The following is a 13,978-nucleotide window of genomic DNA, read 5'->3' as shown; positions in this document are numbered from 1 at the left end:
AATACCCATGCGCTTTTTTGCAGGTTCAACGCCGACTCCCTTCCCGTGCAACCCGTTGGTTATGCGTTTCCCCGGCGGGACGGTTCCAGTTCCTTCGCCTTCGTCCGGGCAGCCGGTCGGCCACGTGCCGGCTCCGGCTCCGGGCCGCGTCTGGGAGGAGGAGCCCAAGCTGCTCATGTCTCAGTACGAGTCCCTGTCTGACAGCGAGTGATCCGCCGGCCAAAACGTCCCGCTCGGCATTTCCTTCGTCAGTCCACATGCTCGCTTCAGGATGATCTCAACGACTCCCGTTTTTTTGTTGTTGTTGTTTTTTTTGCTTCAAACTCCTCACTGGCCTTATCCAATCGGGCGCATGAACCTTCAACAACACGCTCAAGTGCTTACTCTTCGTTTGGCGGATGGCAACGTCAGTTGGTTGTCAACTAGCAAAAGGCCCCTTTTACATTTCTTTACACTGCATCTTTTTTTTTTTTTGGTTCTTCTTAAAACTCATGATTGGAAAGCGATCGCGGACAAGTAATGTTTTGATGGTTGCACCGTATGTGCGGTCGTTGATCTGCAATTGGGGGGGGGGTCGTATCATTGGTTTACAGGGTAAACATGCTGTTTGTTGCTGATGCCGCCACATATTCACGAGGGTCCAGAGGAAACAGCCCAGGCCTGCTGATGTGAGACGTTTGGCCACACGATGGCGCTCAAGACAAGTGACGACACTTTTGTTTTGTTTGTTTTTTTTATATTAAGCGCATTTGTGTTTGATGAAATGGTTTTTTGGATATATAAAGCACTTAGTTGTTGGAGAATCCGCTGACAAATGGACCTGCGAGGAAGGAAGCACGGCAATCCCGTGACGGTGACGGTGACGGAAGGTCTCACCACCAGTGATTTCAAATGACAAACACGAGCGACAATCACACGTGAGCGAAGGACAAGTGCAAGCGGTTCTTCGCATCCACAAGGCGTACCTCAGTCCTTTTGCGTCGTCTTCAGCTGGCCTGCCGGGATCTCGTCTTGGAGCTTTTTGTGACCGTCTTGACCTGACATTGACCTTGGACTGCATAGAGGAAGGAAAGGACCCTTTGCGTCTCTTCTGTGCTGCTTTTGTACATTCTAATATATTCTTAGTGTTAAGTGCCATTTATTTTACACGCACAGTACTGAAGTTACCAAGTGACGCACAATTATTGTTTTGTTTCTGGCCCCTCCCTTGCCAGGGTTTCTACTGTCCATGCTGGCAATTTTATTAATAGAGAAGCAAATGATTTTTTTTTTTTCTTTTCTTTTTGTGCAACTGTCAGTCACACACCCGCCAAGCTTTGGAACCACACACACAAACTTATCAGTCCTGTGACAGTCTACTTCACTGCGCCCGCATTTTTTACGGCTTGAAGGGAGATGAGGCGAAAAAGGATTCAAACGAAACGAAACAAGTGTCGTGTTGATTCGCCGTGTGCAAAGTCGGATGCCATCGTCTGCTCGCGTGGACGTGTCGTTGTTTATTTGAGCACAGCGACGTGTCGCGTGTTTCGACTGCTCTCGGACTACCTCCTCTCCTCTCCTCTCCTCTCCCTCCTCCATCCCGCCTGCACAATGCTCATCTCGGCCATCTTTTAAGGTGGGATTGTGGCGACTTTTCCCAGGTGAAGACAAGTGGAGGTTGTGTCATTTCGCCACGTGTTGTCAGTCTCCACCGTTCTTTTTTTTGTTTTGTTTTGTTTTTTTGTCATTGATAACATTTGAAGAATGTGACCGTAAACAGACTAAGCCATATCGAGCTCTTGCTTTAACGGATGACAGACTAATCCATTGATTTTCAAAAGTATACTAAATTGAATTTTAACATGTGTTCATTTTTGCCTTTTGTCCAACCACAGTTTATTCAAAAAAAATAATAATAATGTCATATCTGATGTGGTCCCTGAAGGCGTCGGTCAGGTATGTGAGGAAATGATAACATTGTTCAAACGTTTTGTCAAATTGTTTTTATATAATTATAACCCACTGTATAATAGCAAGGATTGTATATAAAACTAAATAGATGTAAATATTTATGTGGCTTGCTTCTAGGTTGGTATTTCAAAAGAAAACACACACACATACATGGTTAAATTCTATATGCCCACCAGCAAGCTTTGTGGATAGCAGTGTACAAATGGAAAACAAATAAGACACTGCCTTAATGTTTCAATAAAAAGCTTATTGCCATTCATAGTCTCGGAGTCACTTTATTATTAAGGGGACAGTAGTAGTGCTGCTATTGAATGGTCTTTACCACTAGGTGGTGCCATATGACTGCATTTGCATTTTACCTCGTCACCGGCAAGTGAGTCGATAAAACTAAAACAGATTCCAGTCTTGGGACTCAGTAAACTGTTCTTCCCTGATGCTTATTTTTCCAAAACCACAAAGTAAATAACTTCTACTCCAAATATTGATACTTTTTGTATTATTCAGTTACAATGTATTTATTTTTTAAATTAGATCAGAACAGGAACAACAGCTGACGTACAAAAATAGAAAGAGAATTATGAAGTGCATCAAATCCACATATACATCCAGGAAACTATTTTACAATAACACCATCAAGTGTTAGGAAACACACACTTGAACTCAAAACGAAACCAGCAAACAAGTTCAACATCCAAGCACATCTTTTCATCATTGTCGTTACACTCACCATCAACACCGGCCTGCTGTCTTCGCACCCTTTATCATTTCCACATTTCTTTTGCATTTGGAGTAACTCTGGCAGTTGCCAACTCTTTCATCACAACATACTGTTCCCTCGCTTCCTCCGAGCACGCGCCACTCGTACAGCTTCCACACACCTGGAGGCTTAAAAATCAGGTGTGCACATATTTGTGAAGAAATGAAATGAAATTAGGGCATTTAAATGAAGCGCTTTAATCTGAATTGTTGCATTTGCCCCTTGGAGCCTGATTTACTACGATCCAAAATAGCGGGTGCAAAATTGCATGTTCCCTCACGCTAACCGATTGCGTGTGCTGTCAATTGGTTGCATCTGACCCCGAAAAACGTTGAAGAGTTAATGCAAAGTTTTGTCATAGGCGACGCGGCATGACTCCTTCTTGTGACTTACTCATTCATTCAACATACAATGTGATCATTTGTTCCTGGCATTTCATTGGCTGACAGGGTTAATATATCACATTGCAGCATGCTAAATTCATCTTTTTGCATAATCTTTCCACAACGTGCATAAAACTTTGCGGCCATTTTGCTCATCATGGGTGCGCACTTTTAGTGCCACTAGAGCAGCTTCCACATCTCCAAATGTGAGCAAGCAAATCTGGGCCCATTTTTTGCACCTGCAAATCTTTCGTAAATCAGGCTTGGACTTAAATTGCTCTGATAGCAAACTGCAAAAAAAAAAAAAAAAAAAAAAATTGTCAACATGATACACACACCAATGGAAGCTACTTTCTACTAATTTTGCATTAGACTCCTCCTTGCAATTCAGTTGAAACAATGAAAAGTAAAAACTCTAAGAAGGATTCGTCGACCATTTTAGAGTCGTCCACCTATTGTCAAAGCACATCCTCTCACTTTCACTTGACCTTCTTCATACATCATTAAAACAACAAACTGGTTAAAGGGGCCAACCCAAAAAGTTTCTTTCCACTATGTTGTATGTGCCCTTTTATCCATCTCAAAGGGCGGCCATTTTGTCACTTACTGTTGATTGAAAATGACATCAAAGTCAACAACCAGTGACGAAGTGGCCGCAATTTCAAGTCGGACAAAAAAAAAAAGGTGAATGTTGCTGCTTACATTTTCTTCCGCAAACACAATATTAATCAGAATGTTTAGACTTAGTTGGCCTGCATGGAACACATTATTGTCAAGAACATTTTGGGGTTGACAGCAAAATTGTCATTTCCTGAAACTTGTGATTCGTAATTGGACAAAGGAGTATTTAGACCAACCACTCTTATGGCAAAAGTACGGCAAGAGTATGAAGTTGACGTTTAATGCGTTTCTGCCAATAATCCTGCCATACATTCATCAAGTAACATGAAATTTGTTGAATACACTTCTAGATGATCTTAACTGCTCATATAACAAGAACTGTGACAAAAAAAAAAAGATTTTATTATTACAACCATTTTTATTTTAGTGATTTTTTTTTTTTTCCAATCAGTGTGGCACGAATACTCCAGTGTTCAATTATCATGTGCCTCAATTGAGTCCGTTATAAATATGGCAATAAAATGGTGCGGCTGTTAATTGATTTTGGTCCAATTGTTCACGCACACGCACACACGCAAACATGCTTTTCATATCTGGAAACGAGTGCAATGAAGCTGAAATTCGAAAGGTGGCGCCAGTTGTCATTTTGCAATCCTCAGCTCTTCGGTCCATGTTGCTTTGTGTCAGCTCTCATTCTCCTTATATGGTAAGACATCAATTAGCCAATCAGGTGCAACCGGAGCAACTCCCTTTTTTTTTCAAAACTGCACGGGGACAAACTTGAAAGATTTCCTCTGGGCTGCGATGACATGAACCAAAAAAAAAAAAGAAGAAAAACAGAAGAAGCCTCCAGTTATCTTGTGTGTTGCCCTCCTCATCTGTTTAATCTGTTGTCCGAGGAAAATAAAAACAAAACAAGCGTCTTGTCTGCGTGCCTACAGATCCTCGGCGTAGATGATGCAAGGACTCGAGTCGTCGCTGGACTCCAGCCGCACTCGGGAGACGAACCAGCGGCGCGCGGCCGCCGCCTTGTAGGTGAGCGTGGTGCGGTAAACGTTCTTGGCGTGTTTGGGGTACACGATGGTGGTGCTCTGGTAGTTGACGGCCTTCTGCCGCGGCTCCAGGTACACTTGCGATTTGTAGCGCCTCCAGGTGCAGTCGGGCACCGCCACCACCGTCTCGCTGAAGGACGTCGCCGTGGGAACGGGGACGCAGTACACTCGGTCTTGGTAGCGCTTGTCCGAATCGTAGCGGACGGCCGAAGTGCACCTGCGGGCAGAAGTGATTGCTTGAGCGCGGGAAAACCAGCCGTTGTTTCTCTTTCGGTTTGTGTGGCTTACTTGACTTGTTGCTCTGGCTTCGGGTCAACCTCGATGCTCTCCCCGTAGAAGACGGGATACATGCGAGTCCTGGGGTCAGTTCCTGCGCTGTTGAGCAGCAGGTAAGGCAGCTGGCAAGAGGAAATATGAGAAATATGAGCGATCACAAGCGGGAAGCCTTTTGAGCACGTGTGAGAGATGCTAACCAAAAGAGCTAGCTTGCGTAGAGCTAACAACCACAATTACTGATATGACTGACTGATGTTGCAAGGCCCACAGAATATTTTCTGTTCTATTGCTATAAAAACATGGAACCTACTAAAAGAAAGTAGTAGTAGTAGTCTCTTCTTTCACCAGGAAAAACAAAAAACGATTTAAATCTGTTTCCGTTTTGCAACAGTTAGCATTAGTATCTAGCTAGGTTTAATCATTATTCACGAACCTGGTGAAAATAGAGCTTGTTGCGACGTGGCCCTGCTTGATCTCTTATACACTGCTGCCACCTACTGGACGTTTTTTTTTTTTTTTTTAATAACTACCAGTACTTTAAGCAACCTCTTCAGATCAGAGGCTGCAACAATCTTTCTGTTTGCTCTAGCATCATGTTAACTTATCATTAGAAGTGAAAAAGGGTTCCGGTGAATTTCCATGGGAAGCTAAACTGCGGAATTCTGGGAATATTCCAAAATGGAAAGTGTTAAATGTTAATTTCACTCGCCGCCATTTTCACATTTCGCAATCCTGTTCGCTCCCGGCTGTTTTACTGAATTTTGACTGATTTTGCAAGGCCCACAGAATATTGTGTTCTTTTGCTATAAAAGCATGGAACCTATCAAAAGAAAGATTAAAGTCTCTTCTTTCATCAGGAAAAAAAAAAAGTATGTTTCTATCTGTTTCCGTTTTGCAGCAATTAGCATTAGAAGAGAGCTAAGTTTCATCAGTTTTCACAAATCTATTCAAAATTGTGAGTAATTTATCTTTTTTTCTACATGCCCATGGTTGATCTCCTTTAGTCTGCTGCCACCTGCTGGCCATTTGTGTAATAACTACCATTTCTGCAACCGTTCTTTGCAGTTGAGAGGCTGCATCAAAGCCTTCTGTATGCTTTAGCATTAAAAAAAAAAAAAAAAAACGTCTTTGGGACACTTAAAACATAAAAAAAAAACGTATTTACACATTATTGGGAGCAAATGAGTTAAGAGCTGACCTTCAATATTGTAAATTCCTGTTTTACTCTCATCCCAGTAACTCATTTCCAACTTTGAAACGTGCCAGCTTTTCCCAGCTGTGTTCCTTTTTTTTTTTTTTCCCCCTTTTTCGTCATCACTCCAGTTGAGCTAGACAAAACCAGCCCCGCCCACATCTATAAGTCAGTATGTGTTGCAGATGTTGAGCGTTTCAGAGCAGCTGGTAAGCAGGTCGAGCGGCGATGGAGCTGCTGTCAAGTCGAGTGCTCAATCAATCATGACTGGAGGCGAGGACGAGTTCGGAGCAGACGCTCGCGTGGCCGCAAGCGCCACGACAGGCGAGATTGAAGTTCATCAAGATATTATGAATTGATTGACACATGTGCAATGTTGGAGCTCATGGAACCAGCAAAATGGCTGCTCCTTTAAACTTGCATTATTACAAAGCTGTTTTTGATTTGTCAGATTGGGTTATATGACATTACGTATATTACAATGGAGCTGATTGTTTGAAACACCTGTGTTGGCTGTTGGAGACGTCATGAAATCAGGCTGGATTGGGGTGCTCGAGGGCCGACTGCGGTTGAGAACTCTCAGCCACCAAAATACTCGAAAAACTATTCCAAACAGGAGTGATCGAGAAAGTCAACAACCAAAGAACGGTTAATAATGGAAGGAGGGCGTGTCGCTGGCGCTAGTATTGCCCCTGAATGGTTGCCATGACAACGAAAGTATGCAGTGTTTGTTTGGTTTATTATTTTTATAGATGTTATTATTTGTACATAAAACCATTTATAGTTTTGTTTTTCTGTTTATTTTAATGAAACAATTTATGTAGAGAATATTCCGGTAGCAATCACTTCCGGTTCGGGTCAAAAGTTTGGAAGGCGCTAGAACGCGAGAGAGAGACACAAAGAGAGAGAGAGAGAGAGAGAGGCGCATACGGGATGTTTGTTTATGAAGATTTGATTTAAAGAAATGACTAAATATTGATTGTAAATATGCGCAATTTCTTTGTTTTTAGTTTTCACGGTGTACCATAACTGTTCCATGTTGGACGAGGAATAAATCGATTGTGGACGTCGGGACGAAAATGGATCCATTTTAACCGGGCCAGCACTGAATGAGTTCAAGAAATATATTTGCATTTGCTACCAGCGATACCGTCAATTGTGTACAATGACTCACATCACACAGTAACGACTTGGACAATGACTGAGTAAGATGACGTACTCAATCTGACCTGAGTCGTCTCATCGGAACCATTTTTCTCAAAGTGTGCCGTCACCGGCGCCGCAGCGAGACTTGTGACGGACGCACGCGGACCCGCACAGGCCGGCGGGCGACCGCTCCTCTCGCGTTACAGTTGGGGGCGGTCACATGCTGCGGCTTGGACGCAGTTGAGCGCGCATGCCAGGACGGGGAACGGGCGACAAGAGGCCAAGGGCACGGCAGATCCGTGCGTGAGGCTCGGCTTACCCGTGCGAGCTGAATGTTGGCGAGCGGCAGCTGCGCTCGATGTTCGCTGCTTAGAATGTTCACCACTGAATCATCATCATCATCATCATCATCATCATCGACAGAGGACGACACCACAGCTCCAGAAAACATCCAATCAGTTGAGATTCACTGCTCACATTTCCACTCGACGATATTGAACATTTAGTCAACCCAAAAAGTTTCTTGACACGCTAACATGCTAACATGCTAGTCTAAACACCATTGTGATTAATATTGTGTTTATGGAATATGGATTAAGCCGCAAAATCCACCTGTTTTTCTCCATCTCAGGGGGCGGCCATTTTGCCACTTTGTGTCGACTGACAACACAGGACGAAAGTAACAAGCTATCACGGCTCACCTGTTTTTGAGATTGGTCATGTGGCGTATGCAAGCTGAGCTGTGATTGGTTGTGAACACTGAGAATCCGTGATATCATTTTCAGTTGACGGCAAGTGACAAAATGGCCGCCCCCTGAGATCACGCACTTAATTCTACGCCTGAGATGAGTGCAAATGGTTGGATTTAGCTTCTTCATTCATATTTCATAAATGCAGTATTTATCACAATAGCATGTTTAGTAGGGATGCACGATAATATCGGTGGCCGATAATTATCGTCAGTTATCGACCAATTTGACGTCAAACAAATAAAACAGATAATCGAGAAATATGCCAATAATTATCTGAAGTTTGATTTCATACAGCTAAAGCAGATAATAAAGAAATCCAGCAATAATTATCGACATGCCACGTTGGTCGATTTGTTGTGGTTGTGGCTCATATCAATAAAATTCAACTTCATGGTGCTTGACATACATTGAAACATTGTGCAAAGTTTATACAATCTTTCAATGTATTTGTTAGACTTATAGTAGGACTCAAAAGTATATTTGTATTCAAGTTAATTTTGCAAACAATTATCGGCTCACTTATCAGTTATCGACATCGGCACCTCTAAATGATTGGTTTATCGGTATCGGGTGAAAATAGCATTATCATGTACGCATGCGCAAAAATAATACCCCATGGCATTATCGGAATGTATGCTAACTTTGTAGCGTATGCTAGCTTTGTAGCGTGTAGCCTGCAAGTACGTTCGAACGTATTTGCGAGTACGTTCGAACGTACTCACCAGCCAAAAATGTTTACGCCACATTGGCAGCTCTACGCTTCCGTAGTATGGAACATATGTCATCTGATAAATTGTGGGCGGGGGGCACTGCCCTTGTATAATTGTGTGTGCTTTCCATCTTATGCATGTGAATGGAGGTTAGGAGGCCTCCAGGAAGAAGCCCCAGTCCGCAACAGGCACACAAAGACTGGAGCCGTCGTCGTGGAAGAAGCACATCCGTGCCCAGGAAAACAAGCGTGCTGCTGACAAAGCCGCGCAGCGTCCAAGGAAACAACGGCGAGCCGCCGAGAGTCCGCAAAGCCAACTCAAATATTTCCCACCTGCAGCCGCCAGACATTTCTGTGAACATCAGCAGGGACGCGGCGAGAACGCTGGTGCGTGTCGCGTCACTGTCCAGTGGTCTGCAGGCAGGCAGGCAGACAGACAGACAGACAGACAGACAGACGAGTCTGAGCATTTTGCCCGAGTTGCATTTAGAAATGAGGGCTCATCAAACGCTTATGCAACAGCCTCTAACAAGCACCCGCTTCTCAAAATAGAGCTTGAAGATTGTTAGGTGGCATACAAAAACAACTCCAAAATAGATTTGGAAAAGGGGGAGGGGCACATGACTGCTAGCGTACAGAAGCCCCGCCCCCACACGCGCTCAGGAAAACTTTGATTCTTTCCACACTTGAAGCCGCAGACGAGCAAGGATCAGGAAAACGAGTTTCAAAATGGAAACCAAAAAAAAACAAAAAAAGCAGAAACGTACGACAAGTTGGAACCTCGAGAGGATTAGCCGACCTGCGTTTCTCAGATTAACGTCACAACAAACATTTCCGAGGCCTTTTAAAAGCCACATGGACCTGCACAGACAAGTTCTCCAGACGTTTGGAAACTGGGAGTGACCCTGAAATGATTTTTGATCAAATATGTATTTCTATGTCTCGCACAGGAGGGGGGAAAAAAAATGATGATTCGAATGTCGGGGTATGCAATCCAAATCGACAACTGCTAATGGCTGCTGCTGTTAGCAGTGAACAACTGGACATGAGGAAGACAATAAACAAACGAAAAAAATCCATCTGCGACTGTCACGCTCACCTGCTCGATTTATTTTTCATACGCATACCCAACAATAATCACGTAAATTTACACCCACACTTGACTGCTGTGTTGATAAGCTTGCAGGCAGGAAGCGATGCGACGCTACGTTAGCTTGAGAAGCTTCAACTTGCAGCCAGAGAAACGCATTTGAAGCAGGCACAATATTTAATTATTATTGCGTGTTATTATTAACTCTTTCATTCCCAGCCATTTTCACAGAAGCAACCCCTTTTGCTCCTGTCTGTTTTACTGGATTTTGACTGACTTTGCGAGGTCCACAGAATGTTCTGTTCTATTGCTATAAAAACATATCCGTTTCCATTTTTCATCATTATTCACAAACCTGTTGAAAACACTGCCAAAAAGAGCTTGTTGCAAATGGCCCTGGCTGATCTCTTATACTCTTCTGCCACCCGCTGGCCGTTTTTTTGCAATAACTACCATTGCTTTAAACGACATTTTCATGTCAGAAGCTCTATCTTTATGCTTTAGCATAAAAACAAACAAACAAAAAAAAAACAGAAAAAAACCAGGAAGAAAAACGTATAAATATGTTTTTGGGAGTGAATAACAAAGTATTGAAAAACGTATTTATACGTCTTTGGGTTTGAATGAGTTAATAATGAATTAAAATGATAATCTCATGACAATTAGGAAACATCAAAATCAATATGACATGCGTTTTGTTTTTTAAATAAAACGTAGCACATGTTCATATTTTCATATGATCACTTGTACAACCTTCCTAGAAAATCACAATGTGCCATCACTGATATGATATTCGGCTGGGATTTTTTTTCCTTCCAATTTACATCATGAAGTTGCAATATTAATGCAACTGATGCAGGAAATCTTTCATAGAGTTGTACATGATTAAAAAAATACTGTAGTCGCTTTTCTTTTGTAGTTGCAATCTCAACTCTGGCCTGCCTGTGACGTTCCCAAACCGCTCAGCTACATGACAGACGTGCAAAGCAAGACATAGAAACATGATGCTGCCCGAGACAAAAACATCTCGGGCACAATTTTCGGGACCCAACATCATTCCGTCACGACACATCTCCATGCAGAGGCGGGCTAGACTCGATGTTGGTAATTTTACAGATGAGTCCGGTGCTGTGCGAGTGGTCACAGCCAACAGCAATCATGGCCAATCAAAAATGCTTCCAATCTGCGAGAGCAATCTGACAAATCAGCAAACGCAAATGACTAAAATCAGGATACTGCAACTGTTCAAGTGAGTGTTGAAATGCCACCCTACCCTCACCCATCTCCTGCCGACAAAGTTTGTATTATGTTTTTTAATTGAGGATTTATGATACGAGCTAAGTACGCTTGACAATTGATATTTGCTGTCATCTTCTGATGCTTCTGCCGTCATCAGCTTAACAAGAAATATCCACCATTTTTCTTTTTATTTTCATTTGTAAAATGCAGACGCCTGATTATTTTTTCTCCAGCATTCACATCATTTGATGCACAATAATTCCCGACCATCCATTTTCGAAACCACCCGTGACCCCAACTGACTGCGGGCAAGAAGATGGACTACACCCTGGATTGGTCGCCATTTAGTCGCAGGGCCCGTCATGGAGACGAGTTCATCGTACACACTGAGGGGAAACTCAAGCAAACGGCCATCAGCGATTTAGAAGCCAGACCCGACCAATCGCAGCAAGTCCTGCTGGTGGCCAATAAAAGACAGCAGGCAACAACTGATATGAGACGTTATGAAACTGCTGAGTCCCACTTTGGATCCCCCATAAAACCAGTAAAGTCAGATGCACTAAGTCATGCAGGCGTTTAACTTCTATGGACGCCAGTGCCATCTTTAACATTGGGGGCGGGGTGATTTTTTGTTTTGTTTTTTTGCTGGGAGGTGGAAGATCGCTTTCTGACTGGATAATGTAGTCACATTATGGCTAGTGCTTTAAAGTCATAATACCGTCACGTGATCCCATCATGACAGAAACCAGCACTCGCCAATACACAAAAGGCAATTAAACAGCACGTAGTTGTGCGATGTACATCATCGAGAGGTGTTCTGCTCAGATTTTTGATTTACAGGAACGATATACAACAGCTTTTGCTCTGACCGACCAATCAGAAGATGGGAGATGCTGACGTAATCAAATCTAATTGAAAATCTGATTGCTCAGTTACTTACACAGTTGACCACTAATATAAGCAGATGATGATGATGATGATGATGATGATGGCGGCAATCTTACCAGTTTTCCCTCCCGACTGGCGTCCTTCTTGCAGGCCGCCTGCAGCTGTTGGCTGTCCACGGGCGTCGCGCAGCTGCCGGAGCGCGGCTCGATGAGAGCGGGCGAGAGGGAGCAGAAGGGCGGACTGGGACTCGGAGGCAGCCCCGAGTCCGGGCTGTCGAGCAGCCCCTCCCGGTTCTTTCCTTTGAGGCTTTCATCCATCGCTTGCAAATGGAGGTGCCCCACCATTTCTGGGGACGATTTGCAGGCGAGAAAAGACGCAAAGTCGCACTTCAAAAAAAAAAAAAGTTTCCTCTTCTTCTCTGGTCGAGCCTCTGCGTCAAAATGCACCGATTCAGGGTCAAGTTCTTTCAAGGAATTTCTATTAGTGGATGAAATGTTACATTAGACACTTTTTTTTTTTTTTAGCACAATGAAAAAGTTCAACATACGAACTCTTACCTGCGGCGTGAAGTTTCCAAGTGAGCCGCGGCTTCTCAGCCCCAACGGCGCAAAAGTTCCATGGATTTGATCGCAAATGTCACACGTATCGCTCGACAGCCAAAACTCAAAGTTGACGTGCGACTGACGCAGGTCTGGAGGAAAGAAAGCTCCTCTGCGGGAGGCTCGTCAGCGCTCACACTCCACTTGAGGAGTGCGCGTCACCGTGTCGCCGCGTGCGCACGCGCACTTGTGTTGTAGGATGACTTCCACTCATGACCAGCAGGGGGAGTGCATGTTGTCGTTTCTCTGCTCATCTGCAACGCCATATTTTTTTGTCACACTGTTTTTCAAAAGTTTTCCCTCAGAATGAGGAAATAATGGAGCGCATGAAAAGGTAATAAAAGTGTTATTAGTTATGGACACAAAAAGTAATAAATTTATGACAAATAATGTGTCTTTTTTCATCCATATATGTTAGCAACAAAGTGGCAGGCCGACCAATTAAATTCTCTTTTATTATTAAAAAAAAAAGAAAAAAGAATACATTATTGTCAAACAGTAATGTTGTCCATCCATCCATTTTCTTGACAGCTTATTCCTCACAAGCGTCGGGGTGCTGGAGCCTATCACAGCTGGCTTTGGGCAGTAGGCGGGTTACACCCTGGACTGGTTGCCAGCCAATCGCAGCAGTAATGTTGTATTTATGCTTTTTTTTTTTTTTTAATTCTTCATTATTTAAAATTTTAGTTTGTATGCATTACATTTGTCATTTTTCCTGCCAAGAATGATGTCAACATGTAACAGAAGAAGGAAATGTTTATAGTGAGCATCTTTTAGAAATGCCTTTGCATATGAGCTTGTTCAATCCAAATCATTTGGTATTTTCGAGTTCTTTTTGGAACACTATCAAGATGGCTCAGTGTAGCGTTCTTAAGGAGAAAAAAAACAACAACAATTAGTTAATGTGGTCATGGAAATGAACTTTTTCATAAGGGTGGCAAACTGTATGTACATGTGCGTGTGTATGTAAACATTGCTAGTGACCTGACTCGCAGGGGTTCGTCGGAGGTCAAGACAGACACACACCCGACTCAAATGTTTCGTGATGGTATGCCCCGCTTGGCCATCATTGGCTGCAGGTCATCACGTTACATTGCTTGGCCTATCTGTGCTGCAGGGTATTTGGTGTGCTCATTAGTCAACTTGTGTTTGTTGTGATGTTGCGTCGTGTTTTTTTTTATTTTTATTTTTATTTTTTTTATCCCTTCATACTCTGCGATTGGCTGGCAACCAGTTCAGGGTGTACCCCGCGTACTGCCCGAAGCCAGCTGGGATAGGCTCCAGCACCCCCGCGACCCTTGTGAGGAGCAAGCAACCACTTTAG

The 13,978-nt window shown here is 43.3% G+C and overlaps 2 protein-coding genes and 1 long non-coding RNA gene across 5 annotated transcripts in view; 2 read left to right on the top strand and 1 right to left on the bottom strand.

Annotated features, from left to right (window-relative positions):
- The window catches only part of ncor2 (nuclear receptor corepressor 2), a 61,795-nt gene extending 59,588 nt beyond the window's left edge, over positions 1-2,207 (top strand). For both annotated transcript variants that reach the window (XM_077521393.1, XM_077521392.1), the window contains exon 46: positions 24-2,207. In XM_077521393.1, coding sequence (XP_077377519.1) covers positions 24-211 — 188 coding nt within the window. In that variant the 3' untranslated portion in view covers positions 212-2,207. The remainder of the gene's footprint in view (positions 1-23) is intronic.
- On the bottom strand, positions 2,204-12,807 carry rflna (refilin A). Of its 2 annotated transcripts, XM_077521395.1 has the most exons (4): positions 12,613-12,807; positions 12,172-12,532; positions 5,052-5,161; positions 2,207-4,980 (listed from the first exon to the last, which is right to left on the bottom strand). In XM_077521395.1, exons 2-4 carry the CDS (start codon positions 12,397-12,399, stop codon positions 4,647-4,649), a joined length of 672 nt encoding a protein of 223 aa, XP_077377521.1. In that variant the 5' UTR covers positions 12,400-12,532; positions 12,613-12,807; the 3' UTR covers positions 2,207-4,646. The 2 variants fall into 2 exon arrangements, with proteins under 2 accessions (XP_077377522.1, XP_077377521.1); XM_077521396.1 differs by lacking the exons at positions 12,172-12,532; positions 12,613-12,807 and adding an exon at positions 7,697-7,983 and having other exon boundaries at positions 2,204-4,980.
- Positions 6,425-9,921, top strand: LOC144018819 (uncharacterized). The gene is made up of 2 exons (XR_013283529.1): positions 6,425-7,835; positions 8,994-9,921. It is a non-coding gene; the product is annotated as an uncharacterized LOC144018819 (long non-coding RNA).
- Positions 12,808-13,978: the final 1,171 nt, after the last annotated feature.

The sequence above is a fragment of the Festucalex cinctus genome, chromosome 5, assembly GCF_051991245.1.
Source record: "Festucalex cinctus isolate MCC-2025b chromosome 5, RoL_Fcin_1.0, whole genome shotgun sequence".
In the NCBI taxonomy this organism is placed as follows: domain Eukaryota; kingdom Metazoa; phylum Chordata; class Actinopteri; order Syngnathiformes; family Syngnathidae; genus Festucalex; species Festucalex cinctus.
The sequence above is the reverse complement of the archived record's forward strand: the minus strand, read 5'-3'. Positions and strand labels throughout refer to the sequence as shown.